At 42.0% G+C, this 27,222-nt stretch overlaps 1 protein-coding gene across 6 annotated transcripts in view; it reads left to right on the top strand.

Moving 5' to 3' along the window:
- Positions 1-27,222, top strand: part of DGKG (diacylglycerol kinase gamma) — a 203,708-nt gene that overhangs the window by 41,395 nt on the left and 135,091 nt on the right. For 5 of the 6 annotated variants that reach the window (XR_008553826.1, XM_037525245.2, XM_054700424.1 and 2 more), the window contains 7 exons: positions 4,927-5,003; positions 11,364-11,529; positions 12,049-12,111; positions 18,105-18,275; positions 21,603-21,652; positions 25,311-25,385; positions 26,019-26,141. Coding sequence is in view for 5 of the 6 variants with exons in the window: in XM_037525245.2 (XP_037381142.1) it covers positions 4,927-5,003; positions 11,364-11,529; positions 12,049-12,111; positions 18,105-18,275; positions 21,603-21,652; positions 25,311-25,385; positions 26,019-26,141 (725 nt within the window). In the remaining variant the exon portion in view is untranslated. Of the gene's footprint in view, positions 1-4,926; positions 5,004-11,363; positions 11,530-12,048; positions 12,112-18,104; positions 18,276-21,456; positions 21,473-21,602; positions 21,653-25,310; positions 25,386-26,018; positions 26,142-27,222 lie in introns of those variants that run through there. The other variant, XM_054700425.1, reaches the window with a different exon arrangement.

Genomic DNA, 27,222 nt, shown 5'->3' with positions numbered 1-27,222 from the left:
GCCAGTAGGCCTTGATGACCAAAACAGCCTGTACTGCCCAGCAGCTAGGCAGAGGAAAAAAGCCAACTTAGTAGACAAAAGCTGGTGCTGAGATTGGGAAGCCCTGTGTGGCTGTTACGCAGCTTAAATATGTTGAAGGCCAGTGAGTCTCTTAAAATCACCTGTGGGTGATGCCCTGTTCCTTGTGGAGTAAGGGTGAGGATCTGAGGAGCCCGTCCTTGGGGGACAGGTAGGGAACGTGGCTTGTGGTAGAGCCCAAGCTGAAGAGGGGACCCAAGAGAGGCCGCATGTGGAGCTTGTATCCACGGATCCCTGACCCATGTGCTTGTGCAATGGGTTGGCCTGAGTGCAGGAGTTTGCGTGTCACATTGGTGGCTATGAAAGCCCAGTGTTGGAGCGACCGCAGACAGAAACCCTGAGGGTTGGCGATTACCCCCAAAGGGCACAGAATCGCCAACCAAGAGTGAGTGCATCCTGGGGGGTGGATGCGGTGTGTGGCTTGTGGCCGAGACCACAGTCGGATGGTTCCCCCCTTGTATGAGCAGTGCCTTCGGCAGCAGAAGTGGTAGATCATCTGCTGGTGCCAATAATCTTGTCTTTTGCCACTAGGTTGGTGCCCTGCCTGGACTTATTTGTGTTTTGTTGTATTTTATTTTTTATATTGTGATGTATTTCATTTGCTTTTGTGGGTCATGGCTGCAGTGTTCATATTGCCAAGGGAAACATGTATGACTTGTATATAGACTGTATGGCAGAAAACTCTGAGGGGGTGGATTGTAGGGTAAGTAAAGTATCAGGCTTTTCTGCTCTCCCACCATTAGGATTGATGATGGATCCTTGCGGTCCTGAATGCATGCCTGATGGTGGGCACCTGGAATAGGGTGTGAGCATATGTAGATGGGATTCACCTGGGCTGAGACTGGGCTTATAAGGACGGTGTCACAGGGACGCCAGCTAAGAGCAGAACCACGAGAGAAGCAGAGAGAGCGCTGGAGAGCCCAGGCAGAGTGAAGGCTTTCTAGGGTCTGGGAGGTCTGCCAGCCTCCCAGCACCCCTGTCCCCCAGCACCCCTGCCTGCCGTGTACCTGGTAAAAGCCTGCAAAAGCCACTGAGAGCTCCAGGACTTCTCCTTTACCCTGTCTGCTCAGATTGTAGCGCTCTTGCTCCATCCCTGTCCCTTCCTGTCCATTACAGATGCTTAGAAAATTTTGAGGAGTTATCCTACACCCTAGAAATTCTATCTCATCTATAAGTTTTCCTATTTACTTTTGAAAATGTTAATTTACAATTTTTTCAAAGGTAGTCATATGATTAGTACTCAGATACTCAGTGTTCCATGAATTTTTAACATCAGGAAGACAACCCATAAACTTTTCAATCCTCTGGTTCCAGAAGCCTAGAGAATATTCTGCTATAAACACTGAAGCTCCTGATTTGTCTGCTTGCTCTGATGGAGAGCATCTCTGTTCTACACAAAGGTGTCAGCAAAGGTGCCTATGAGTAGAGACCAGTTTTCTCCTTAAAAATGTTTTGAATTTGCTTAAACACTGGGAACAGTGATTGGTTAAGTTCTCAGAATTCTTAACACATAAAGCATAATGAGCCAATACCAAATTGAAATATTTTAGAGCAGGTGTTACCACTAGTGACCTTGATCACAGAAAAGAACCTTCTAAACACCTGATTTGGGGTTAGGCTATATGCTGATGGTCCTGCCCACATAGATTTATGCAAAAAGCATCTATACCCTGTCAAGCAGCTGAACAAGTTGACCTGTTGAGGGAGTTCCTTAGTTCTGTCCAGTTAAACAATGGGGAGTCTGCCAAGCACAGAAATTTTAGATTTAGCAGTTATAAACTATTTTTCCTTTTGCAGTAATTATCCAACAATGTCAGCTACTTCTTAATATAGTCTTTTTTAACAATAAAATCGCATAGTAAAACGGTAACTCTAAACTTTGTATATGTGAATCCCCAGGAAGCTTCAAAATACACCAATTCCTGGGTTCTCCAAGAGATGCTGAATTTAATTCGCCTCACATTCAGACCTGGATTTCCGTGTGTATAAAAACACTCATGATTTTCATATGAAGTCAGGTTTGAAAGCCACTGATAAAGGGCCTTATCTTCTGATTTACCAGTGGCCAAGCATCTGATGAACTTAACAGCTGTGTCAAATAATTAGAAAAATAAGAGTGGTCCACTCTCTAACTCTTGAAAGAACCACTTAAATTCCATAAACCTCAGTTTCCTCTTCTCTAAAATGGGAATAATAATTACATTAGAAGCTAGTTGTGGAGTTTAAATGAAACATATAAGGTTATTAGAACAGTGCCTCGCTTGAGGTAAGCTCCCAACAAAATAGGAGTTCTTGCAAAAAACTGTGTGCAAGACCCTCTTTTGTGCACTCAGGAATGGAGCCCCAAATCCTCTGGGAAAGTCACTTAATTTTCTGATTTTTAGGCTTCTTTATCTGTAAGATGAAGAAAATATTAACCAAATTTGCATGGATTGGTAGGGGAGAGTATGTGAGAATATGTAATAAGTGTCCCCAAGAAGGGGTAGGTATGTTTTTTTTTAAATAAATTTTATTTTTATATTCCCCATACAATTGCAACCCCCTTATTTTGACCCCAATCCCTCCCCTCCCCACCCCCCACCCCCCTTAGAGTGTCTCTGGTTCATAGTTTTTTGTTGATTTTGATTTTCACTTTCTTATAGTTATTCATTTTCCTGGTCCCTTATTTAAGTTTTCTAGATTCCTGCGTTGAGTGAGACCATCTCATATTTTTCTTTTTCTTTTTGGCTTATTTCACTGAGCATGATCCCTTCCAGCGCCATCCATGTTGCTGCAAATTGCATGTGTTTATCTTTTTTGAATGCTGAGTAATATTCCATGGTGTATATGTACCACATCTTCTTGATCCAGTCATCTATTTTTGGGCATTTGGGTTGTTTCCAAAGGTTAGCTATTGTAAACAGTGCTGCTATAAACATAGGGGTGCAGGTGCTCTTTGGAATTGATGTTTCTGTGTCCTTTGGGTAAATACCTAGGAGTGGAATTGCTGGATCATATGGAAGCTCTATGTTTAGTAGGTCCAGAAATCTCCACACAGCTCTCCATAGGGGTTGGACCAGTTTGCACTCCAAAGGGGTAGGTATTTTTACCATAATGATTCAGATTATCTACTCAATTCATCAACAGTACCTTGAAGCATCCTTATCTTTTATAGTGTTTCTGAGATAAAAGGAAGCAACCAAAATTGATGACGTCTACTACCTGGATATCACTGAGCTATTGGTTTTTCAACATCTGTTTTAAATTTCAAAAGAAATGTCCATTTTAAAGGCAAAAGCAGCATTTTCCAGTGGCATTTAATTGTTCCCCAATCTTGAAGTTATAATAACTTGTATTTGATTGAATACAAGTCAGCAAAATCATGGACAACAGTGCTATCCATCAGCATGCCCAATTTACAAAGGTCTAAGAGAGCATAATCCCCTCAAAAAAGAGCCTGAATGCCAAGAAACAGTGTGTCATATTTTAATGACACCATCCTTTGCTCAGATGTTTAAGTAGTGGCAATAATGGAGCTTAGAACTTCTTAATTAGACACGATATTGCAAGACAGAGCATATTAACCCTGGTTTTCATTGATGTCTAGAGTTCTAATAACTACTCTTGATACAGGTAGGATGTGATTCTAATACTAATTATTTACCTAGTTTTCTTGTCTCCCAATGCTCTTATAAAACTCAATAAAAAAGAGAAATCAACATATCTGCAGTCATTTCTGAATTATTCCTGTGGAAAGCAGAATTTTTAAACCACAGTGGTTCATAACGCTTCTGTCTGTTTCAGCACCAAGGACAGGGCTCCACGGGGTTTAATGTCAGCCCATCCTATTAAGTAAAATGTCTTAAATTTTCTGTTCAGATTTTTATTTGGTCACCTAATATAATACTTTTCTGAACACTTCTTATGAGTCAGACTTTGGTATGCTGTCCAAAGACTAACCAATTACAACTCTCAAGCTAGAACTAAGGCAGGAGATGAGTAAGATAGGCAAGGTAAGAAATAATTACATTATGTGACAAGTGGTACTACAGAATTATGTAAAAGTCATGTGGTGTCCAGGGGAGGATGTGGTTAGCTTTAACTGGTAAAGGAAGACTTTACAGAGGAGTTGATGTTTGAACTGGGTACTGAGAATTAAGTGAAGTTGACAATATAGAGAAGAAACTCCATGAAAGAGTACACTGCATTTAGAAATTTCTGGAAATCAGGCCTCCCTGGTGGCGCAGCAGTTGAGCGGTGGGCTGTGAAGCTGCCCACAGCCTCTGCAGCGCTGGTTCAATCCCAGCCACTGGCTAGGGTCCCACATGGCGCACAGACCTCTCCTGCCGCACCCGCTGCTCCCCTCAGCAGTGCACTTCATCAATCTGCCTGTTCTGCTCCCCGCTCTGGCTCTGGTGAATTCTCTCACCCTCCCGTGCTTCTGACTGTACCCAGTGCCTGTATAAATAAATAAATCTTTAAAAAAAAATTCTGGAAATGCAGTTTTATGTGGATAAAAAATGGCAAGAATGGAAGGTGAAGGTACTTGTTAAGGAATAAGCTAAATCAGATCACCAAGTACTTGTGTGTAGAGCTAAGGGGGTTATGTTTTATTCTGGGAAAATTAAGAACTATTGAAGGGTTTTGAGCAGAGATATGATCGGATAAAATTTGTGTTTTCTAAAGATAGTGAGAGAAAGAATGTACTGAAAGTGAAATGAGAGTGACAGACCAGGGTGACTTTTCTCTATAGGGTCCTGGGAATGAGGCACTGCCCCATAATCATCAATGTAAGACAAAGAGAATTTATATGGCCCAGCTCCTATTAGCTATTCATCAATGTTTCACATGTGGTTTATTTCTCTCCAGATTCTTCCAAGAAGATAAAGGATGTCTTCGCTGAATTTAATAAGGGTAGAAACCTCAAACAATATGACCCACAAGAGGTAAGAATAGTTCCATTTCCTGCCTTTTTAAAAATCCATGTATCATCCTTTCCATAACCTTTTTCCCTCTTGGAAGTTTAGCTCACCTTGAAAGTTTGATTTTCTCTTAGTTCTCAAGGGAGCCATTGTACTACCTGGAATTATATATCTCCCATGTCCATTTACTCACTCATTGCTCTACACCTGCTCCTCTGACCTCAAATCTTTTTCCTCTTTCCCTCCTCATGCACACTTACGTGTGTTCTCACATGCCCATTTATTTATACTTTTTCTCCTGTAAGGAGATGATCTCTCCATGCTCTTATGTAAGTCCTTTGCCTACATTTGTGCATTCAATGCCATCCTCTTTGGTCTATTGACAGATATTGTTTCAGCAACACATTTCTATCATTATCTATCTACTGTCTACCTATCTTATCATCTATTTATATCTATCTCCTTCACACCATTTTCCCTCTATATGTTAGATTTTTTATCAATATATAAACATACTCTCATTTTTCTTTTGTTAGAACATGTTCTCCTGATTCCACTTCTCCAATAGCTACCACATCATTTGTCTCCTGTCTTTTTTTTTTTTAAGATTTATTTATTTATTTATTTATTTATTTACACAAGCACTGGGCACAGTCAGAAGCGCGGGAGGGTGAGAGAATTCACCAGAGCCAGAGCGGGGAGCAGAGCAGGCAGAAGGACAGAAGTACACTGCTGAGGGGAGCAGTGGGGGGCAGGAGAGGTCTGCGCACCATGTGGGACCCTCCTCTGGTGGCCGGGGAGCAGCCAGGGATCGAACCGGCGCTGCAGAGGCTGCGGGCAGCTTCGCAACCCAGCGCTCAACTGCTGCACCACCGGGGAGGCCCTGTCTCCTGTCTTTTATAGAAAATATGTGCAAAAGATTTGCCTATACTCATGCTTCCAATTTCTCTCCTTACAATCAACTTGTAACTCCTACTCTTTCAATCAAACCATTAGTCAAGATATCCAGGGACTTCCATATGACTAAATTGAATAACCATTTTACTCAACAGCATTGAACATGTTTGACTAAATCCTCTTCCACTTTCTTTCTTGACATTTTTGCTTAAAAATAAAAAAAAAAACCTCTGAGCTTCTTGATCTTCTGCTTTACAACCTGTTTTTACAGCAGTCTTCCCCATTTTAGTAAATGACAAGTCCATTCTTCAAGTTATTCAGCTTAAAACTATGGAATTGTCATTGACTTTTATATCTCACATCCAATTCATCAGCAAAATCTGCCACTTCTACCTTTGAAATACAGATTCAAAATTTAGCCATCTCATACCACCTACATTGCTACTATCCTAACCAAAAGCACCACCACTTTTTTTCCCCCAGACTATAGCAGTAGTCTCCTAGCTGGGCTCCCTGTTTCTGCTCTTGACATTTAAAGTCTAATCTTCACACATTTCCTGAGAAATCTGGTAAAACTTAAGTTAGATCACATCACTGCTCTGCTTGTTAGTCTCTCAGGGTTTCCTCCACCTCCTACTCATAGTAAAAGTCAAGGTCATTACAGTCTGTACTTCTCCCTACTCTCTGACCTCATCTCTTGCTAGTTCCCTTATCCTCATTCCCTTCCATCAAATTAGTTTCCTGCATGCTATCACACAAGTCAAAGTTGCTCTAACCTCATTGCCTCTACTCTTAGTTTCGCCTCTTCCTGAAATGTTCCTTCCCTAAATATCCACTTTGTTCAGCCCCTCACCTCCATTAAGTGTTTGCTTGCATCACTTCCTCAGTGAATATCACCTTATCTAATAAAATTTTAAACCCTCTTTCTTGACACTTGCTGTCCCCCTGCTCTGCCTTACTTTCCTCCCTAGGACTTCTCACCATCTGTCACACTATGTAACTTACTTATTTAATTGTCTGTCACTCCCACTAGATTATTTTTGTTCACTGCTATATTCCCAGTGCCCAGAAGAGTATCTGGCTCACAACATGCATTCAACAAAAATTTGTTGAATGAAAGATCTTCTCTACTTTCAATTTACCTAAGGCTTCTTGAATATCCAACCATTGTGCTGGCTACTGTAAAATATATAAGGATGAGGAAGCTTATTGCTTTCCCTCAGAACTTGCTTCCTACTGGCAGAGTCAAGTTTAAGAGCCAGACCCTGGAGTCATATGGTTTTGACTCACCTCTTATGGCCAACTAGCAGCGTGACCTTGAATAATATTTCATCTCTTTGGGTCTCAGTTTCCTCAGCTGAAGATAACAACAAGAAAAAGATTTTCCAGTTTGCAAATGAGTGGATACAATGAGATAATTTTAGCAAAGTGTCTAACATTTTACACGACATTTACAAAATGGTACCCATTATTATTCCCTTTCCATTTCTTGTCTCTGCTTCCAACCCCCAGAATGTTTTAAATTCAACTCTCTTTTTCTCTACTCCTTGGTCTTTTTATGAGATAACCTTTCATTGCAGAAAGGTAACTGATCAGCAGGACAAACTTAGGGAGAGACTGACCATTTATTTATTCACGTTGTCATCATTTCAACAAGCTTTGAGTCAACTTCTCTGCTGGGCACTCAGAATGAATCAACAGAGCACATGCTCTCAAGGTAGAAGTACACCTGGTACATTTGGATAAAATGCAGCAATCTCCAGGAGAATAAAACAGGAAGATTGACAGAATAGGAGTGAGATTAAGAATGCACCATTTCAAAGAATATTACTAAGGAGATATCATGCAGAGAAGATGGCAAAGCCAACAAAGAACTGACTGCCCCCTCCCTACACACTCCCCAACCCAGCTCCAAAAACAACGGAACAAATCCTAGCGGGGGCTGCTAATCAGCATGTCGGCCCTGGGGCTGACAAGTGGGAGGGGAACAATTTGGTCAGGGCCTCTGAGAGTGTGAAGGCCACAGGAGCTTTCAGAAGCAGGGAGCAGCTTGGCTGTTATAAACTCACAACCACCCCCGTCTCCATCAGGCTGGCCCCCGCTCTTTGTAAACCTGGCACTGCTGTGTCCCACGGGAGTGCTGTCACTCTGATTTCATTCTCTCTCACAGTGTGGCTGGTTTTTAGTAGGTGTAATGTCCCAGCATGGGGTTAGGAAAACAACAAGGGTTTAATTTCTCTTGAGTTTGATGACTTACTGCTGCTAAAATGTCTCAAAAAATGAGTTAGCTATGGGTAGGAGCCAAGTGCTAGGAAAGCGAGGCTGGGAATAGTTTACAGAGTGACCCGGCTGAATGTAGTCAAAACAAGTACACCCTCAACCTATCAGCACCAGGTGATTGTCTGGAGAGTAGCGAGCAGCTGAAGACCGCCAGAAAGCAGACAAGACTATAGCAGAACAGGAAGGGCAGGGTGACTTGGTGGCACTGTGAGCTTACACTCGACACACCTCAGTACAAATCCCAGTTCTGCCACTTGCTTTAGGACTTTGGGCAAGTTGTTTATGTACACAGATCCTTTTCATGCACCAAGTAGCAGAATAGTCCCAACTCATGCTATTGTGAGATCATTTAAGTGGGAACGCACCCAATGCACTATAGACTCTCAAGTTCTCTTTCTTGACTTATGTAAGAACGAACACACTGTCTTTTAACAGGTTGCAGCAATGGCAATTGCCCAACTAGTTCCTACATGAAAATTGGAGTTTCTGGGAACAACCAGGGCTGAACATGACAATGCCTAGGATATTCTCCAGGCCCCCAAGAATTGCCAGCATGCAGTTCTTAGTGGTTGATTATCTGGTTTGAGCACAGTATCCAGCGCCTCCCTACCCATCACACATTTACTAAGAGCTACTCTGGGCCTGACCTGTGCTCATAAATAATTTACTCTCAGGTAAACCAGATAGCACTTTGAGAGAGGCACAGTCACAGTTCTTTGCCTACTGAACTTGGGGCAATTGGAGGGAGTGGCAGGGACCACTATGTCAGCACTGGGACCTACGGCAGATAGAGGAGCTGGAGCACTGGACAAGGAGTCAGAAAATCTGGCTTCTGGTTTTACTTTGCTGCTGGATAACTGGGACAAATCACTGAACTCATAGAGCCTTATGACAAGAAGAGACCAAATCGGCTTTGGGGCTCTTTTGCAATGCATGCTTTGTGTCTTTAGGCATATTCTATGCCATTCTGTGCCCAGGATAAGGACATAGATGATGGGCATGTGTTCAATCATTTTTTTCTAAGTTCTCATAACACTTTGTCAGTTATTTTCCTATGGTATCTACCACTGTTGACCCTGTATTGGAATTTCATTTCATTACATTTGCTGAATCTCCTGAAAGTAGGGACCCAAGTGCAATTCACTGGTTTAGTGCCCAGTGCTGTGTTTTAAACCTAGGAGGCTCATATATTTGATTGAACAGGTCACAGTAATGGATACCACCTTCAAGAAGAGAGGATGGAATGCTGCAAAGAAACCAGAGGTAACAAAGTCTAAAAGGAGGCTATTGGAATTGTCAGCATCAAAAGAGGAGAGCTACAGGTGATGGGCTAGAATACAAAGTGAATATGATAAGGAGGTGAGGAGATGAATGGTCTGTTCTGAGAGAGCTGAAGGGGAAGGAAGAAGGACAGGCTAGAGGCTCGAGCAGCCAGCAGTTTCTCAGGAACAATCACCTTGAACATGTGCGTAGGTAGAGAAGCAGATGCTGGCAGATACCATGAGAAGCAGGGAGGGTGGACTCAAGGGTCATAGTGGGTGAGTTCCATTTGGAAAGCAAGAGGAAAAGATTTTGTTTTGTGTACTGGGAAAAGGGTAGGATGTATGAAGAAGAAACATTGGGGTTTGAGGCTGTAGAGACCAAGAGGGACAGAATGAGTATAAAATAGAAAGACACAGAAACTCAGGGACAATCACAAGAAATGTGAGTCCACTTTGCTTCAAGATCCCTTCATGTGGTAAAACATCTCATTATCTTCTACCCAACTGAACCAGACTTCCTCCGCTCTGCAAAGGAGACAGAACACCCAGCCTGGGACGAAGGAGAACCTGCCTTGTGAGCCAACTGCTGGGTTCAGAGGGCATCTATTTTGTATCCCCAACCTTATTGGACACAGGCAAACCAGCAATCTGGAAAGCCTGCCTGATTGTCCAGGCGAAACAGGGGGTTAAATGTTAACATTTTATTTTTTTTTAAGATTTATTTATTTATGCATACAAGAGCTGGGGTATAGGCCAGAGATGTGGGGGGGTGAGAGGATTCACCAGAGACAGAGTGGGAAACAGAACAGGTAGACTGACTGAAATACACTGCTGAGGGGAGCAGTGGGTGAGACAGGAGAGGTCTGCAGCGCCATGTGTGTTGCTCCCTGGCCGGCAGGGGATCGAACTCATGCTGCAGAGTCTGCAGACTGCTTTATAGTGCGGTGCTTAACCCTTTGCACCACCAGGGAGGCCTGTTGTTAACATTTTAGAGGGAGAACTAAGTAGGCTCCCAGAAAGGGGTTTTTATTCTCATGGCTGTTATTATTCACAAAAGCCTGCACAGCAGATCTTGGAGTTGTGCTTCCTCAAGTGATTTCCAGGAGCATCTGCCGATTTGATGAAGAATCTGATTCCATCAAAACACAAGCCAGTGATGACTCACTGCAAACTGTTGTTGTTGTTGAGTGTTTGCTGAGTGCAGCAGCTCTTTCTGGCATGGTCGCTGCCAGGCTGGGACCAGAAGCCAGGCAGGACTTGGAGAGAGAACAGCGAGAGGTTCTGCTGTGGCATATTTCTTACTTCTACCTTCTGTCCTTGGCTTCCTACTCTTCTCCTGTTGCCTAAAATCTTCACAAGGACATGTTTCTGAGAACTGCTGAGCCAGACACATTACCTACCCCCCGCCCCCCATGCTCTTGAGGTTTGTCCAGGGAAGGTCGATTATGAAAAGTAAAAAAGGAAGAAGCCATCCTCTTTACTTCCAGATCTTTCCTAAGACCCAAATCCTCAGGAATTGCATCCCTCGAGGCACAAGAAGAAAATTGAAATCCCACAGAAGAGCCATTTCTTTCCCTCATGTTTTTAACTATATCTTTCTTCATCTTCGAAGGCAAGTCTAGCACACAGTCGTGGACTCAGGCAGAGCCCTTTGCTGTGGCCCCCACCCCCAGTACTTACTCTCCCAAACCATGGACTAAATTCAGACACTAAGCCCAACAGGGGACCATCAGTGCTTTCTTTCTTAAATCTCCTCCCCACTCCCTGTGCCTGTCCATCTCTGTCACTTAACTGTCCTTTTTCATTTCCGCCCCCACCAATCACTCCCCTTCCTTGGGTTTCTCTTTGTGTTTCTCTCCTGCCAGCCTACCAGTTCTGCTTCCATCTGTTCCTGTCTTTGTCCCTTGACATTTCTCCACTGATTTTCCCTTTTGTCCCTTTTCAGCCAATTAGCTACGATGTCTTCAAGCTGTTCATGAGGTCATACCTGGAGGTGGACCTTCCTCAGCCACTGAGCACACATCTCTTCCTGGCCTTTAGCCAGAGGCCCCGGTGGGATACCCCTGACCTTCCTAAGGAAGGGGCCAGCAGCAGTGAGGCCAGTAGCCCAGGTATGTAGACCAATATACCCCAAGATGAAAGGGAATTTTGGAACTCTTACCCCTGGCTGCAAGTATAGGCTGCACGCCTAGAGGCGCCCCTCTGGGTGGGAATGGTGACAGGGGACCAGGCTTCCTTTCCTCAATACCGCACAGCAGGTCTGATGGATGTCTTAGCAAGAGGAATAAAGAGAGGCATAAGTCCTGACACTCACAATAGGAGGAAGATGGGGGATGAGGAGGCTTAAGCTAATGTGTGGCGGGGAAGAGAGCCTTCACAAAGGCTTCCAGTCTGTGGACGAAGCACACTCAGGGTGTGTGCCCCATGGGACTAGCCTGGGAGTATAGAGGAAGGGCGAAATATGGTCACAGTCTTTTGGCAGCGTGAGTTATAACGGGGAGATGCAGACAAACCCAGTAAGTCAGTATGAGCCCAGCTGACAGTAACCCAGAGACAGACACATCTAGTGGGAAGGTCCCCTACCTGCCCCTCTAAGATGCTGATCTTTACATCTTATCTTTGTTTACCAGAGTCCAACTTACAGAATGTGGATAATGCTGCCAAAGCAGATGAGGCCTGTGCCCCTGATACAGGTAAGTCTTTGCAATACAAGCTTTGGGGAAGGAGTGGAAAATATCTAAGAGTAGAAAACCTAATGAACAGTTTTATCTCCATATGATCATGAAGCTAGAGGAAAGCTTGAACATTTTAAGTGTGGATATGAAAAACAAAAAATATCAAGTGTCAAGAGATGATGTGTGACATGAAAAATGTACTGAATGGTATTGATAGTATATCAGACATGGCAGAAGAAAAATGAACTTGAAACTATCTCAAATGATAGTTTACACATGGAGGTAAAAAGAAGACTAGGTAAAGAAAGATCATCATATCAGTGAACTGTGGGTATCTTAAAAGAGTAAGGGAGGCAGTACTGGAAAAAATTTAAGAAATAATGACTGAAACTTACCCAAATTTGTTTATGTTTGATAAAAATTGTAGAAAGTCAGATCCAAAATGCTCAATGAACCCAGAATATGTGAAACATAAATAAAACTACAGCAAGAAACATTATAATCAAATTGATTAAAATCAATGATAAAAAGACAATCATAAAAGTAGCTAGAGAAAAAAGACAGCTGATGTACAGAGAAACAAAGTTAAGAATTATTGCAATATTCTTATTGCAAAGCAGGCTAGAAACCAGTAAACATATTTAAAATACTGAAAGAAAACAAAAACTGCCAACTTAGAACTAATTACTTAGTGAAGTATCGTTTAACAAAAGGCAAAGTGTAGAATTTTTCAAATACACAAAATCATATAGAGGTGTACTAGAATAAACAAAAAAAAATCATCTTAGAATGATACCATATAGAAACCTGGATCTGCATACAAAAATAAAGAACATGGAAACTGGTAATCATATGGATAAATATAAAAATGTTTTTATCAGTTAAATTTCTTTAAAAGATAATTAGTTATTGAAGCAAAAACAATAATACATTGTATAATATGGCTTATAATACTATATATAATAGAAGTAATATGTCACAACAAATGCACAACGGTCTGGATAGGATAAATAGAGGTTCATTGTAAATTTTGTACAATATTTGCAAAGTGGAATAACATTACTTGAAATTATACTGTGATAAGTTAAAATAACCACTAAATACAGCAGTTATAGTTAAAGGATATAAAATAAAACCATATTAATATACTAAATTAATTGAAAAGGAGGCAGAAAAATAGAATGGGAAAAAAGATGGGATAAAATAAATACAAAGAGAGTAGTTTAAAATCTATACTTATCAGTTGTCACAGTAAGCAGAATTGTTCTAAAACTCTAAAATGTGGAGATTGTTGGATTGGATTTAAAAAAGGAAGACCCAATGGTATGCTTTAAAGAAAGTTTAAATATATATAGTTTATATACTATTAAAAGTGAAAGAATGGAAAAAGATATACCTTGGTAACACTAATCAACTAGAGTGGCTATGTTGATTATGAATGTAATTACAATAAAATAAACAAAGGAAAAATATCAAATATACAGATTATTTCCTAACAATTAGAGTTTGATTTATTAAGAGAATATAATAATCCTAAACATTTATGCATTTAATAATAGAGCTTCAAATTACATGAAGCAAAATCTAAGGAAATTGCAAGAAGAAGCCAACAGATCCCCAACTTTAACTGGAGAGTTTGACACCTCTTTCTCAATAATTAATAGAACAAGGAGACAGAAAATCAATAAGGATATAGATGACTTGAACAGTCTATCAATCAACTTTACCCAATTGACCTTTATAGGACAGTTCATCTAACAGCAGAATAAATATCCTTTTCAAGTAGTCATGGAATATTTACTAAGACAGACCACTTGCTGGATTATAAAGTCAGTCTCAATAAGTTTAAAAGATTCAAATCATGCAAACTGTGTTCTCTGTCTGCAATGGAATTATTGAAAGCCAATAACAGATATCTGTAAAATCCCCAAACATTTTCAAACTAAGTAATACACCTCTAAATAACCTGGGGGTGAAAGGGGAAAGCATAGATTGTTTTGAAATAACTGTAAATGAAAACACAATATATCAAAATTAGAACTAACCACCTATATTAGAAAAGTAAAAACTCTGAAATCAATGATCTTTGTCTCCATCTTAAGAAACTAGAAAAGTAGCAAATTAATGTAAGTAGAATAAAAAATGTAATAAAAATCAGAGAGGAAATAAATGGAATAGAAAACAGAAAAACAATAGAGAAACCAATAAAACCAAAATTGGTTCTTTGAGAAGATCACTGAAACTAATAAACCTCTAGCCAGACTAACCAAGAGAAAAATAAGAAAAGACACTAATACCAACACTAAGAGTGGAAAAAGCTGACACTATTATAGATTCAAGAGATATTGAAAGGTTAATAAGGAAATCCTATAAATAACTATGTCAATAAATTAGATGACTTAGATTAAATGGGTCAATCTTTTAACTTTGTTAGGCAGGACAGAGGATCATGGAATCTCAGGCTAATTCTGTACAACTATCAAGGCAAACCCTTCTCAGTACTCTCCCAGGATTCATGAATTAGGAGTGAGCTCTACACTGACTGGTGTGAATAGACACTATCCCTGGTTCTCTGTGCGTCCCAGGCATTGCTCCTTCTACTTGTGATTTTTCTTCCTGTCTCAGGTATTTTCTTGACACGTGTGTCAAGAAACTGAATAATTGCGGGAACTCTCTGCTGATTGCGTAAAGGGAGACTTCTGCAGATCTCTGGCGTTCACTCACTGAGTAGCTTCCTTCTCCTTGGTGCGCTTCTGTGAATTTGATGCACCTTGGCCTTTCTAGACTCCCAGTTCTAGCTCCTCAACTCAGAGAGACTACCAGAACCAGCCAGGGTTTCCCCTGCCTGTGTTATAGTCTAAAAATGCTTTCCAGTTAGTGAGGTGTGACATTTGTAGGTATCATATCATTGCTTCCCTTCTCTCAGGACCACAATTTGGTGCTGGCTACATTCAGTGCCCTATAAACCATTTTTTCATATCTTTTGTCCATGTTTTAGTAGTTTCAGATGGGAGGGTATGTCTTCCATCTGAATTTTTACTAAATCCCTATTTAATCAAAATAAAAATAATTATTGTAATAAATAATCTGATGGCATAATAGTAACTCGGGGTATAATAAGGTACACAGTATAAAGGACTCCTCATACTTCTATCTTGTAAAATTATACTTTTTTATTATTTTTCCTCTCAGTGATGATCTTAATATTCCTCCTGTATATGTAATTTCATTGTAATTTCCCTGCATCTCATTGTCCTTGTTTTTATCTCATCCTATTGTATTTTCATCACAACTTGCTCATCTATAAGATTGTCTGCTCCTGTCTAATAGAGATTTTATCTTCCTTTTTTTTTTTCTGATTTGTGCAGTGTGCACCTTTTATCACTTTAAAATATTATCTCAAGACCAGTAAGTGGAACAAACATTCCTGGGCCTTTTTATTTATTTATTTATTTTTTAAAGCTTTTTTTTTTTTTAAGATTTATTTATTTATTTATACAAGCACTGGGTACAGTCAGAAGCGCGGGAGGGTGAGAGGATTTGCCAGAGCCAGAGTGGGGAGCAGAGCAGGCAGAAGGACCGAAGTACACTGCTGAGGGGAGCAGTGGGCAGCAGGAGAGGTCTGCGCGCCATGTGGGACCCTCCTCCAGTGGCCGGGGAGCAGCCGGGGATCAAACCAGTGCCACAGAGGCTGCAGGCAGCTTCGCAACCCAGCACTCAACTGTTGCGCCACCGGGGAGGCCCGCCTGGGCCTTTTTAAATTACCAAAAAAAAAAAAAAATGCTCTGCGCTAATCCAGGTTCTAGCAAGACCAGCCAGCCTGGTCACAGAGTGGGGAGGAGGCAGAGGGAGCACCCATGGGCAGGTGGCAGCTGTTCTCCAAGAGAACACAGGAGAAAGAAGAGGGGCCTCCCAGATGGAAAAGAACTGGCTGTTCTAGTGGAAAGAGTTCAAAAGGCAAAAAGGGAGGATTTGGGAGGCAGGAGAGGTCCCAGTGCTGAAAGGGGTTCAGTGTCTTGGAGAACCAGTGACTCATGAGCCCTAGCATAACAAGCTCCACCTGAATCACAGGTGACAGCTGCCTATTCCACTGCAAACCCCCTTTTCTAGTGCCTGCCTGACTTTTCAGGCAGCTACTTGAACTTCCCAGCAATATCCTGCAACCCTACCACCCAAGTGCAAGGGCCGGGGCAGCTAGGGAACAGTAGGGTGGTTAGTGGGTTTGGGAAGGCAAGTGGTCCAGCTGCTGCCCGTGTTAAAAATACAAACAAAAAGAAAATCAACATTAGATTGAAATAATCACAAAGTAAAAATAGATCCTCAAACATTCCATCACCTGGAGGCCAGCAGGGTGAAGCAGGTACCCTTGCATTTGTAGGACAGTGAGCACGCTCCAGCTGAGTGTTATGGCTTCCAACCCGCAAGCTACTTCCCGTATCTCTGGGCTCTGTGACAATGTCAGTGACAAACTTCTACTATAGCAGGCCACATTGTCCAGCACTGCACTGTTGATGGGCTGATCTTTAGCATTGAGGTCAGTTGGCATGTTCCACCAGATGAGGTTCTAAAGGCCTCCGGGGCGAGAGCAATGATGCTACTGTCAAGGGGCGGAGACTGAGGTGCCCACATCATTGAGACTCAGGTGGCCACGTCAATGAGACTCAGTGCACTTCTGCTGTAGGTGGCGGTTATGATCTGCTTCTTGCTCTGGTTACCACTGCTGAAGATGGTGGCCACTGTGGACAAGGAGGCTGGAAGTTACATTTCCCAGCAACCCACTGATGGTCTTGTCCAGTAAGAAATTATTTTTAAAAAAATCTGGTCCTCTAAGACTTTAGAATGATGCTTGCTTTCCTTGGTTGGCAATTCTGTTTCTTAGGCTCCATCGTGGTTACTCCATACAGAGTAATGTACAGAGTACGGCAGTAACCTCTGCTCTCTCCTGATGCTTAACTCCCTCTCAGCCACAAGCTACCCCCAGGACCTAGTTGACTTTTATCTAGCACAGCACAGCTGATCTGAGCTGGAGCATTCGCTCCCTTTGTTGGGCACTTGGGTTCTCTGAATAGAGCATACTGGCAGCATTGCCATCCCCTGCAGATATCAGTGGCAAGACTGCCTGTCCTCTGCCTGTGTCCTCAGCACACTTTTACTTGGTGGTCTTACACACCTCAGCTGGATTTTCTACTGCGAGTCTTCCTTTTACTTCTTCTGTGGTTTTGTGTATGTGTGAATTGTACAATCTTACTGGATATTAAGAAATTATTTCTGATGGACACAGATACAGAGAGCTGGGGAAGAGTAAACTTAAAGTACTTTAATATAACTCACAGTAAGTATAGGTGTCTGGTTTTCTGGCTAGTAATAACCTTATATTTTTGAATTAAAAGACAAGCAACATGGGAGAGGCAGATAGTTCTCCTACCCACAAGAAGGAAAATTTCAGAAGGAAATCTTACTCTGTTCCTATGGTACAATAAGCTTCTTTGAATTTTCCTACTCTAACCAGTTAGAGTTAGATAAAATTCTTCCTGTTTTCTGTAAATTAGTTGATTGTCAATTCATTTTCTCTTTTAAATATTCATCTTTCTATTAAGTGTATTTCAGAAGAAAACTGTGAAATGCATGTTGTTAAATAACCAGTAATCTGGATTTTGGGATCCCAGTCAAAATTACCTCTACAAATTGCGTGTGCTCCCCCAAAATTGAGCTAAATGACATTTACCTGTTGAGTTGATATTACTAAAAGTCACTCATCTTTTCTGAAAATTCAGAGTATAAGTTAATTTCCTATAAGGATATAAACTCTTTAAAATGTCAGAATGGAGTCCATACAGGGTATGAACACACACTGGGATTCCAGGGCTACTGATTTGATCATACCTATGTAACCAAAGCTTCTGAAGACATAAAATCCCTGTCTCCGCCATGGGAAAAATAGTGCAAGAAAAAAGGTTTAATATTTGCTAAGCATTAAGTGTCCTTGAAAACTTTCTTGTTGTCTATCACAGAACCAAAGATCACCGAGAAGCAAGTACCAACTAAAGACCAAGTGTCTGCGACCCCCTCGGGAAGCACTGTTGCTGGATCTTCAGGCTCTGGGTCCCCCATAGTGTACCTGAAGGATGTTGTGTGTTACCTGTCCCTGCTGGAGACAGGGAGACCTCAGGATAAGCTAGAATGTAAGTACCACCCTGTGTAAGGGTCTTTCACTTTTCTCTGGAGGAAGGTCTGTGTCCTGGGCATCACTGTAAACAGGCTGGAGACCAATGTGGGGTCAGGGGCACAAGTTCTGTTTCCTTGGCAGAGCTTTTCTGTCCTATCACCAAGAGTGCTATGAACATTTTCTAGAATCTACACTAGGAAATGCACCTGAGACCTTGGCATCAAGGACCAGGTTTGAAAAGGGAAGTGGTTTCTGCAGGGGGTGACGATGCCCTTCCTTTGCTGGTGGGACGTTCTGGAAGCCCCCAGTCAGAAAGCTGCTACCTCCAATTCAATTTTTTGGGGGGAAAGCTATTTAGTTCCTCTCTTCCTTCCTGGAACCCATGCCCAAGCAACTAACACTAAGGAATTCTTAAGATCTAACCAACCTCTATCTTATTAAAGCTTATTTCCATTTCTCCACCCCAAGTTTGTGTCCCTAGAGAAAGAGGGCTAGTCAATGGAAGGAGGTGAACTATGTCCCACTGTGCTCCTAAAGCCACTTCAAAACATGCCTTCAGAAGGGGGGTACTAGGTGGTGGTGGAAGGGGAAGCCCACAGGGCCTGAGACAACCTGTGGTTTGTGAACAACTCCCTCCACAAGTTGCATTTCCTGAATTTCCCAGGGTAGCTTCTAGAAAACATTCATAGCACTCTTGGTGATGGGACAGAAAAGTTCTGCCAAGGGAATAGGACCTGTACCTCTGGCCTCTATGAGACTACAAGAAAATTTTCTAAAAGAGATAACGGGAACTTGTGAAAAAAAAAAAATGTATTGTTTGACTTCTCTTGGGGCCTTAGTAGATATTAAGGGAAAAACACACACACTATAGCAAAAATCAAAATTCCAGTTCATAATAAGATTAGTTAACACAACTTAAACCTTAGGAAGGAAAAGCCTGGCAAAGGTTAACCCTTGCCAAAAACAAAAGGAAACAGTTTGCTCATTAACTGAATTTACAATCTACCACATACGTTTGAGGTGTTAACAATTGCAAGTTTAAGTGCTAATTTGGAAGCAAATGCAGCAGATTTCTGTTTCTACTGGCTAATGTTAAAAGTCAAATATCAAATTAAAGTGTTGTTCAAAACCACAAATGTCAAATTACTTCCAACATTCAGCTAGATTTTGAGTAAGTTTTCTATTTGTTCACAACAACTCTCCAGGATGTGGCAGTTTCTTCATATCAAGCTAGGTCTTTTAGTGGCAATAAAATTAAACTGCATTTTAGAAAAATTTTTATTATAGAAAATTTCAAACATACATAGAAGTGGAAAGTTCCCTGAACTTCCATGTGCCTGTTAGCAAGCTAGGTGGTTCACCCATTGGGTGGTTCATCTTGTTTTATTTTTATCTCCTCCTTATTCTTGCTGGCCCAGATTTTTTTGATGCAAATTCCAAATATTGTATCATTTCCTCTGTAAATATTTCAGCAGATACCTCTACAATACAGACTCTTTCTTAGATTTAATCACAACACCATTATCAATTTTAAAGAAGATGACCTATAACTACTATAAAATATTCAGTCACTATTCATATTTTCCCAATTTTCTTACATATATTTATATAAGCTAATTTTACATAATTTGTTTGAATAGCCACACATTACATTGATAATTAAGTCCAGTCTCCTTTAATTATTTGGTTCTCTCTCCATCTTTTTTCTTGCAAAAAAGATGTAGAAACTTGGTCATTTGTCCCATACAGTTTTCATCTTGTTATTTTTTTTCCAGCTAAACCAAATAAATCCAAATCTTCTGATTTTAATGATTAATTTATTAAAAGTTAACTTTTTCTTTTTGATAAGCAAATATGAGTCTTTTGGAAACAATAGATGCCATCCCACCTATCACCAATGCAATAATAGCATTAACTCCCACAATGGAACACCTTATATTTGCTCAGCATTTTAAATGCATATCTCATGTTATCTTGACAATGATCCTAGAAGAATGATATGATTATTCTATTTTACATGTAAGAAAGAGCAGAAAGATTAAATAGCTTGTCTAAGACCACAACTCTTAAAAATAGGATATCTACTCAGACTGTCTAGTTCAGCTCTTCATACCCAGTAGGACCACAACTCTGCATCAAAGAATCTCCCAGGCCCACGGTTCTGCAGCAGTGCTGATGAGATGTCTGTCCTTCTTCCATCGTCCAGCCATCTGTTAAGTGAGTCATCCTCATGTTGAGGGTGCCTCTGGCCAAATATGCTGAGGAGTGAACAAGAATCACAAGCTTTTGACCCTACTTTTATTCAGTGATTTACCACTGAACAAACACAACATGATGAAATGTTAAAATTTCTAGAAGGATGTAAAAATACAAGGGCAACTTAGCAGGGTGTGTGCTGAGCCCCAAAGGGTCTCCACAGAGATGCAGATGTGATGACGAGTTTTCAAGGAGAGGAAGATGAAAAACATGTTTAGCTCCACTCCCCATCCTGTCTACAATGAGACCGCAGCTAGGATCTCTATTTTTATTTGAATGAAAGTTTTCAGGTGCCGTAAGTGTACATTTAGCCCTTTGCTCAAATTTCTCTCCCAGATCTGCCTTATCCTACTTCACCTCTCCACAATTAGAACACAATATAGGCTGTTTCTGAATACCATATTGATAGTTTAGAAAAAGAAATACTACTATAATAGTAACTACTTCATGGCATTAAAGATTAAATAAGTAATAATGTTAAAGTGAGGATTAAATAAGTAATAATGCTAAGGCATATGTATTAAGTGCCATATGTAAATGTTCTTTAATGAAAGAAAATAACATCTGTTGAGTGCTTTCCACTTTCTAAGCACTGCAGATTTGGCTTTTCATTTATATAGTTATCCTCACCTGACAAACCTAGAGAAAGACATTATTATAATCTCCATCTTACAGATAAAGAAACTAAGTGCCAAGAAGTTAAAAGACTTGTTTGACAGACTAGTTTTGTTAGGGCCAAGAGTTGCATTCACCAACTCCATGATCTTTCCACACCCACTGGAAACAATGGCCCCTCTAGGGCATTAGTTGGGTTCCAGCGATGCTGAGTGATGTGAATCTACAGAGACCCACACTTGAGTTATGGAGCTCATTGGGCACAGGATTACTCATAGGCCTGGAAGCACTTGGTTCTCCTCCCTCTTCCCACTCTCTAGGACAATCAGACTGCACTGGAGGGTAAGTGAGCTGCTGTAAAACCTTTACCCAGTGATGGTCAGAATTGATCTACAAACTGGTAGCATCAAAGTGGCCGCCCATCTGTGTTGCCTAGAGGACATCTCAACCCTCACCTCTGTGTTTCTTACAGTCATGTTTCATCTCTATGATTCGGATGAGAAAGGCCTCCTGGACCAAGCGGTAAGCTCTCGCTTCAAATATCCCTCCTGGGTCCACAAAAGGCTTGGGGAGAAGAAAACAGGTGGAGGAAAGGTCTGAAAACTCTTAGCTCCATCTTTATAGGAATAGCCATGTCTCAATATGGACTGCAGAAATCCAAGTAGAACCCACCTCCCTCTTCTGCTTCCAAAGAATCAGTCTGGAGGAGAGTGCATTACAACTTGCCTTTCATCCCAGAAGCCAGAATCAAACATTCTCAGAATGGGGTCCTCCCTGCTGGTACAGGGGTTAAGTCTCAGGACTATCAAGCTATCACCAGCCACTAGGACCTGATTTCAATTCCTGGCCAGGGAGCTAACCCACATGGTGCAGCAGACCTCTCCTTTTTCACCTGCTGCTCCCCTCAGCAGTGTATTTCAGTAGGTCTGCCTGTTCTGTTCCCCACTCTGTCTCTGGTGAATCTTCTCACCCTCTGCACCTCTGGCCTACACTCTAGTTCTTGTATGCATAAATAAATATAAATCTTAAAAAAAAGAAAAAGAATTCTCAGAATGGGGGGAGCTTTAGTAGCTTAGCTTGTTTAACTTTCCAATTAGTTCAGAAATTCCTTTTGCAATTTCCTCCTGGAGAACAGAGGCGAAAGGGAAGAAGGGAGTGGGGGAGAAAGCACAACCCAGGTAAGAGAGCAGAAGGAAGGCAGGTAGCTGCTAGTGTTCTTTGGCACCACTCATACCTAGGGGCACTCGCTCTAGAAGCCTGGTTCTGTCTGCTCTGAGCACATGATCCCATCCCATTGTACCTGGTAAAGCCTAAGACTCACCCCCACTCACACACCGCCCACCCCTCACTGAGGAATAAGCAGGAATTGGCCAGGGATCAGAAAGTGAGAAGGATGGGAAAGGAAGAAAGCAGAGAGAGGAGAAGCAAATAGAGACAGACAAGTCTTGTCCTTGTGAAAGGCCAGGTTAGAGGTGGGACTTATTTTTTTTTTAAAGGTTTATTTATTTAGGCACACAAGAACTGAGATACAGGCCAGAGGTGTGGGGGGGTGAGAGGATTTACCAGAGACAGAGCGGGGAACAGAACAAGCAGACTGACCGAAATATACTGCTGAGGGGAGCAGCAGGCTACACAGGAGAGGTCTGCTGCGCCATGAGGGTCACCTCCCTGGCCGGGGATCGAACTCGTGCTGCAGTGGCTGTGGAGACCACTTGAGCCACCAAGAGGCCCCTAGAGGTGGGACTTATTAACAGAAAGGCTCTGAGGTTGAAGGGCTTGAGACTGAGTCAGACCAGCAGGAGAGAGAAGGAAGAGAATAAATAAGTCCCCTGGACCAACAAAACCACCCCAATTGCATCTAAACCTTAGGGTACCTTTTTGGATCCACACAACTGCATTGCTTGGCTGGGGATTGGGTTGTGTGAGAGAACAACCAGAGAATCACAGAACTTTCAAGCATTTGGTCCACATATATTTATTGAGAATCTATCAAATGTCAGGCACTATTCTAAGCACAAGGGCTACATCAATGAAGTCAAGGAACAAAGCTTTCATGAAGCTTTCATCTTAATGAAAGCACACACACTAGGAAGCATAGTAAATATGTGTTAGGTAGTGTTGTGTGTTAGAAGAAAAATGAGGGAAAGGAAGTGTTGGGGGGAGCTGCAGTGTTAGCTAAAGGAACCGGGGAAGGTCTCCCTGGTGAGGGGACATCTGAACAGACTTGCAGATGAGGGAGTGAGTCACAGGGCTATCTAGGGGAAGTGATGGGGGATTGCAAATATTATCAAGTCTGCTAGGTGATTCAAAGGATTTATCTTTTACTCTGAAGAAAGGGAGAACCATTAGATTTCCAGCAGAGGGGTAACATGACTGATTGATGTTTTAGCAGGCTCACTCTAGCTGTTGAGTCTGGATTGTAGGGATGCAGACAGGGATGCCAGCGAGGAGGCCATTGTAATCAGCAGGACAAGAAATGATTGTGACTACACCAGGGCAGGAGCATTGTAGTTGGTAGGGAAGCAGTTCATTTCCAGGTATAGGACTAAATGAAGTGAGAAGTAGTCTTAAAAGATTTATCAGGTTTAAGTTCCCACCTAGAATCCCTGGCAGGTAGATTTCCAGCATCTCTGTGAGCACTCCCTATAATGGAGAGTTCACTCACTGCCCTAAGACAACCACCACATTCCTGGGGTTGGCTGTCAGAAAGGACTTTCTTCCTGCATAGAAGGCACCGCTAGTCTGCTAGGAAAACAGAAAACTTGACCCCAAACCCAACATCAAGGCCAAAATGGGCCAACCCTCCACTAACTCCACACTTCCCTACATCCCTTGGCTCAGTACTGCTGTGTCAAGTTGCCCAATACAGCTGACCAGTGGAATACAGACTCTATACATAGGTTGTCCAGGATTTAAAGGTGCTATCGCGCTTCCCCTAAAACCTCTAAGATCAAATTTCCCAATTTCTACACTGTTTCTCATGAGGAAATCTGTAATATCCATTTTGGTCAATGCCACTTTTGAACTCTGGCACAGAATGAAGCTACCCCTCCATGACACTAACTATCCACATGTGGCCTGACCCAGCCATACATCAAGGAAACACTCTGAAATCTACCCTCTCTCTCTGCTTCCATTTACCCAGCCCGAGACTGAGCCTGATTCTCAGTTTCTGGATCACATTGTTTTCTCATTGACTGAATCTTCTATACAACTTGATTCACAGCCTCTTTCCCACTGGAATTTCTGCCAAGTCCCTTACCCCCATCTATAGGTCTATCCTGAAGTTTTGCAATGGATTCATTTTTAATTTAAATGAGGTACAATTTTAGATCCCTGTAGGGTTTTATCTTGCTTGTTTTGACCCAGTATTCTACCTGAAAGAGGTCACACTTTTGAATCTGGCTTCAGTTTCTCAGTGTGTCTCCCCAGATCAATCTTACTATGAACATCTTAAATAGCACCCAAGTAATGCAAATACCTTCCTAGTCCAGCGTGTTTCAGTGGGACTCTCAGTGCACTGATTCATTAGCCTCTAACAACTCTGAGGTTTCAGATGGAGCCTGGCTTTGCTACCAAACAAAAGGCTCACTCATCAGGAAAATGTACCCCTCATTAATTTCCCGTTCACAGAGTCCTGGGCTCAGGGCTGGATGTGGGACAAAGGAAACAGAGATGCCAAAAAGAAAATAAATCACAGTGTCTGGGCTAGACCAACACAGTGACCCCATATCCAACCAAAGTCGACCCCCAGGGGAATAGATGGACTGCAAGTTGCTAAAGCTGTGGGAATGAGGAATGGTTAAGGGGTGAGGAGAGAATTGCCTGGGTTTATAAGTATCTGTGGAAGCTCAAGAAGGAGAAAACAGGAGTGTGTGCTCTACTTCCTGTGTCAAAGCACAGAATAGAGGATAGGGCCAGGAAGAGGTTAGCTAGCAGTGGGCATTCTGCACACCTCTGACTTATTCATGACCTGTGCCTTGTGTAAGCATCTAGTCTCCACTGAGCTATGTGGTGAAGGCAGAAATAGCAGAAACAAATGGTGAGTCCTCGTGATATACAAGTGTTTGGCACTGACTCCTTCCCATGTACTACCCTGTCCATCTCCCCACAGGGTTTGATTTAGAGTTTTGCTCTTGCAAACACATCTTCAGATGGTCTCTCCCCTTGATGTTTCTAGGCGACGGATCGTATTATCAACCAAATGCTGCACATTGCCCAGTATCTGGAGTGGGATCCCACGGAGCTAAGGCCTGTGAGTTTCCAGAAGCACGGGTGAACGCCAAGTGAGCTTCCGAGATAAGAGTGGGACACACTAGGGCTGGATACAAATATTTATGGTGCAGACTCTCCAAGACTCATCTTCTTGATCTGCCACTTCTCTGACAGGAAAAATTATAGGCAGTAGGGAAAAGTATAGACAACATTCAAGTAATTCCACCTGACTTTTTCATCGGGACTAAATTTTCTATAACAGGGGTTCATGGATCAAAGAATTTAGGCCTAGAAATAACTTTAACATGTTGTGTCAAAACACCAGATAATATTAATACCTAGGGCTCCTGTGAGTCAGCTGTTCCTTTAGACATTTTAGATGCTAATCCTCATTGCAGTGCTGCAGAGACAGCAATATTTCTGCTTTACAGATGAGCAGAGCAGAACCAGAGAGCCAGAGTGGCTTGTTCCAGTCCACACAGTCAGGTTGGGCAGAGCCAGACCTGGAATCCAGTCGTCACTTGCTCCCTCACTGCTCTACTCACACAGAATGTGGGAGGAAGGGGTATAACACAAACCAGACAATGCAGAACAGGAGGAATGCAGAGGAAGAAGAAGACGACAGAGAAGTCGAGAATGAAAGCACACAATTGTTGCTCTTTGGATCCCACAGATACTGAAGGAGATGCTGCAAGGGATGGACTACGACCACGATGGCTCTGTGTCCCTGGAGGAGTGGGTGCACGGAGGGATGACCACCATCCCCCTGCTGGTCCTCCTGGGCATGGATGATACTGTAAGTCAGCCACGTGGGGTTGAGATCTCTTACCTTTCAGGACCATCCAGCTCCATGTGGCTTGGCTTCTGCCCTGGGCTTCCTGGTGGGCAGAGCAGGTACTCTGAAATATATTTATTCATCTACCAGACGTTTACTTAATGACTGCTAAATCGAGATACTTTTTGTGGCACTGTGAGGGGACACAGATACAATATTCACCTGCCAGAAGTTTAGGCAAAGGGAAAAATAATTCAAGGAGAGATTGTATCTTTTCCAAAAATTAAGTTTAAAAATGTTAAGAGATATTTTTGAGGGAAGAAAATAGGAGAAAAAGTACTGATCTGTTGTGAGGTGAAGAATAGTTAACAATGATGTTTTATTTTTTCAACAATCAAAACTCTCAATTCCCCATCTCACCTGCAGTTTAGACAGATGGAATGTGAGATTCTGAGCCTTACGAAGTGAAAAGAGGAGCCTAAATTTTTTTGTAACAGAGTCCAGTGATCTTGTAATATCTACCACCCCACCATTTGGGAGTAACAGCAGTTGGAAGAAATGCCGGAGGATGTTTGCCTGGGTCCTGAGGCATGCGTGGGATTTCAGTACCCCATTCATGAGAATAAAAATCAGATGGAAAGACCTAGGATGTTTGATCTGGCTCTCAAGGATGGGGATGATTTGGCTGGTAGTAGAGTGAATTTGTGGCCTAAGGAATAGCTTTTTCAAAGACCCAAATGAAAGAAAGTTCAGGGTATGTTAGAGAAATCTTCCAACTTGATCAGACATATGTGGGGAGGTTCAATGTAAAATCAGTGGTTACATAATCCTGTTGTGACCTTGTCAGTTACTGCATTATCTTCTTCCACGCCAAGGGAAGTAGCTTCCATACACCAGGGAGGGAAGGTTAGAACTAGAAGTACAAGTGGTAACATTAAGCATTTACCAGGACAGCCACATAGGTTGTATGACAACACCTCTTTTAGATTACTGAAATGTCATAGACAGAAACAGAACAGGAAGTTCAACTGGGTTAGCCTCTAGCTGACTGTCTCCATATGACAGTTCTGCAATTCAGAAAAAAACTGAGCCTTCATTTCCA

This window comes from Talpa occidentalis, unplaced genomic scaffold, assembly GCF_014898055.3.
Source record: "Talpa occidentalis isolate TD23 unplaced genomic scaffold, MPIMG_talOcc4v2.1 talOcc4.4, whole genome shotgun sequence".
Taxonomy (NCBI): Eukaryota; Metazoa; Chordata; class Mammalia; order Eulipotyphla; family Talpidae; genus Talpa; species Talpa occidentalis.
The sequence above is the reverse complement of the archived record's forward strand: the minus strand, read 5'-3'. Positions and strand labels throughout refer to the sequence as shown.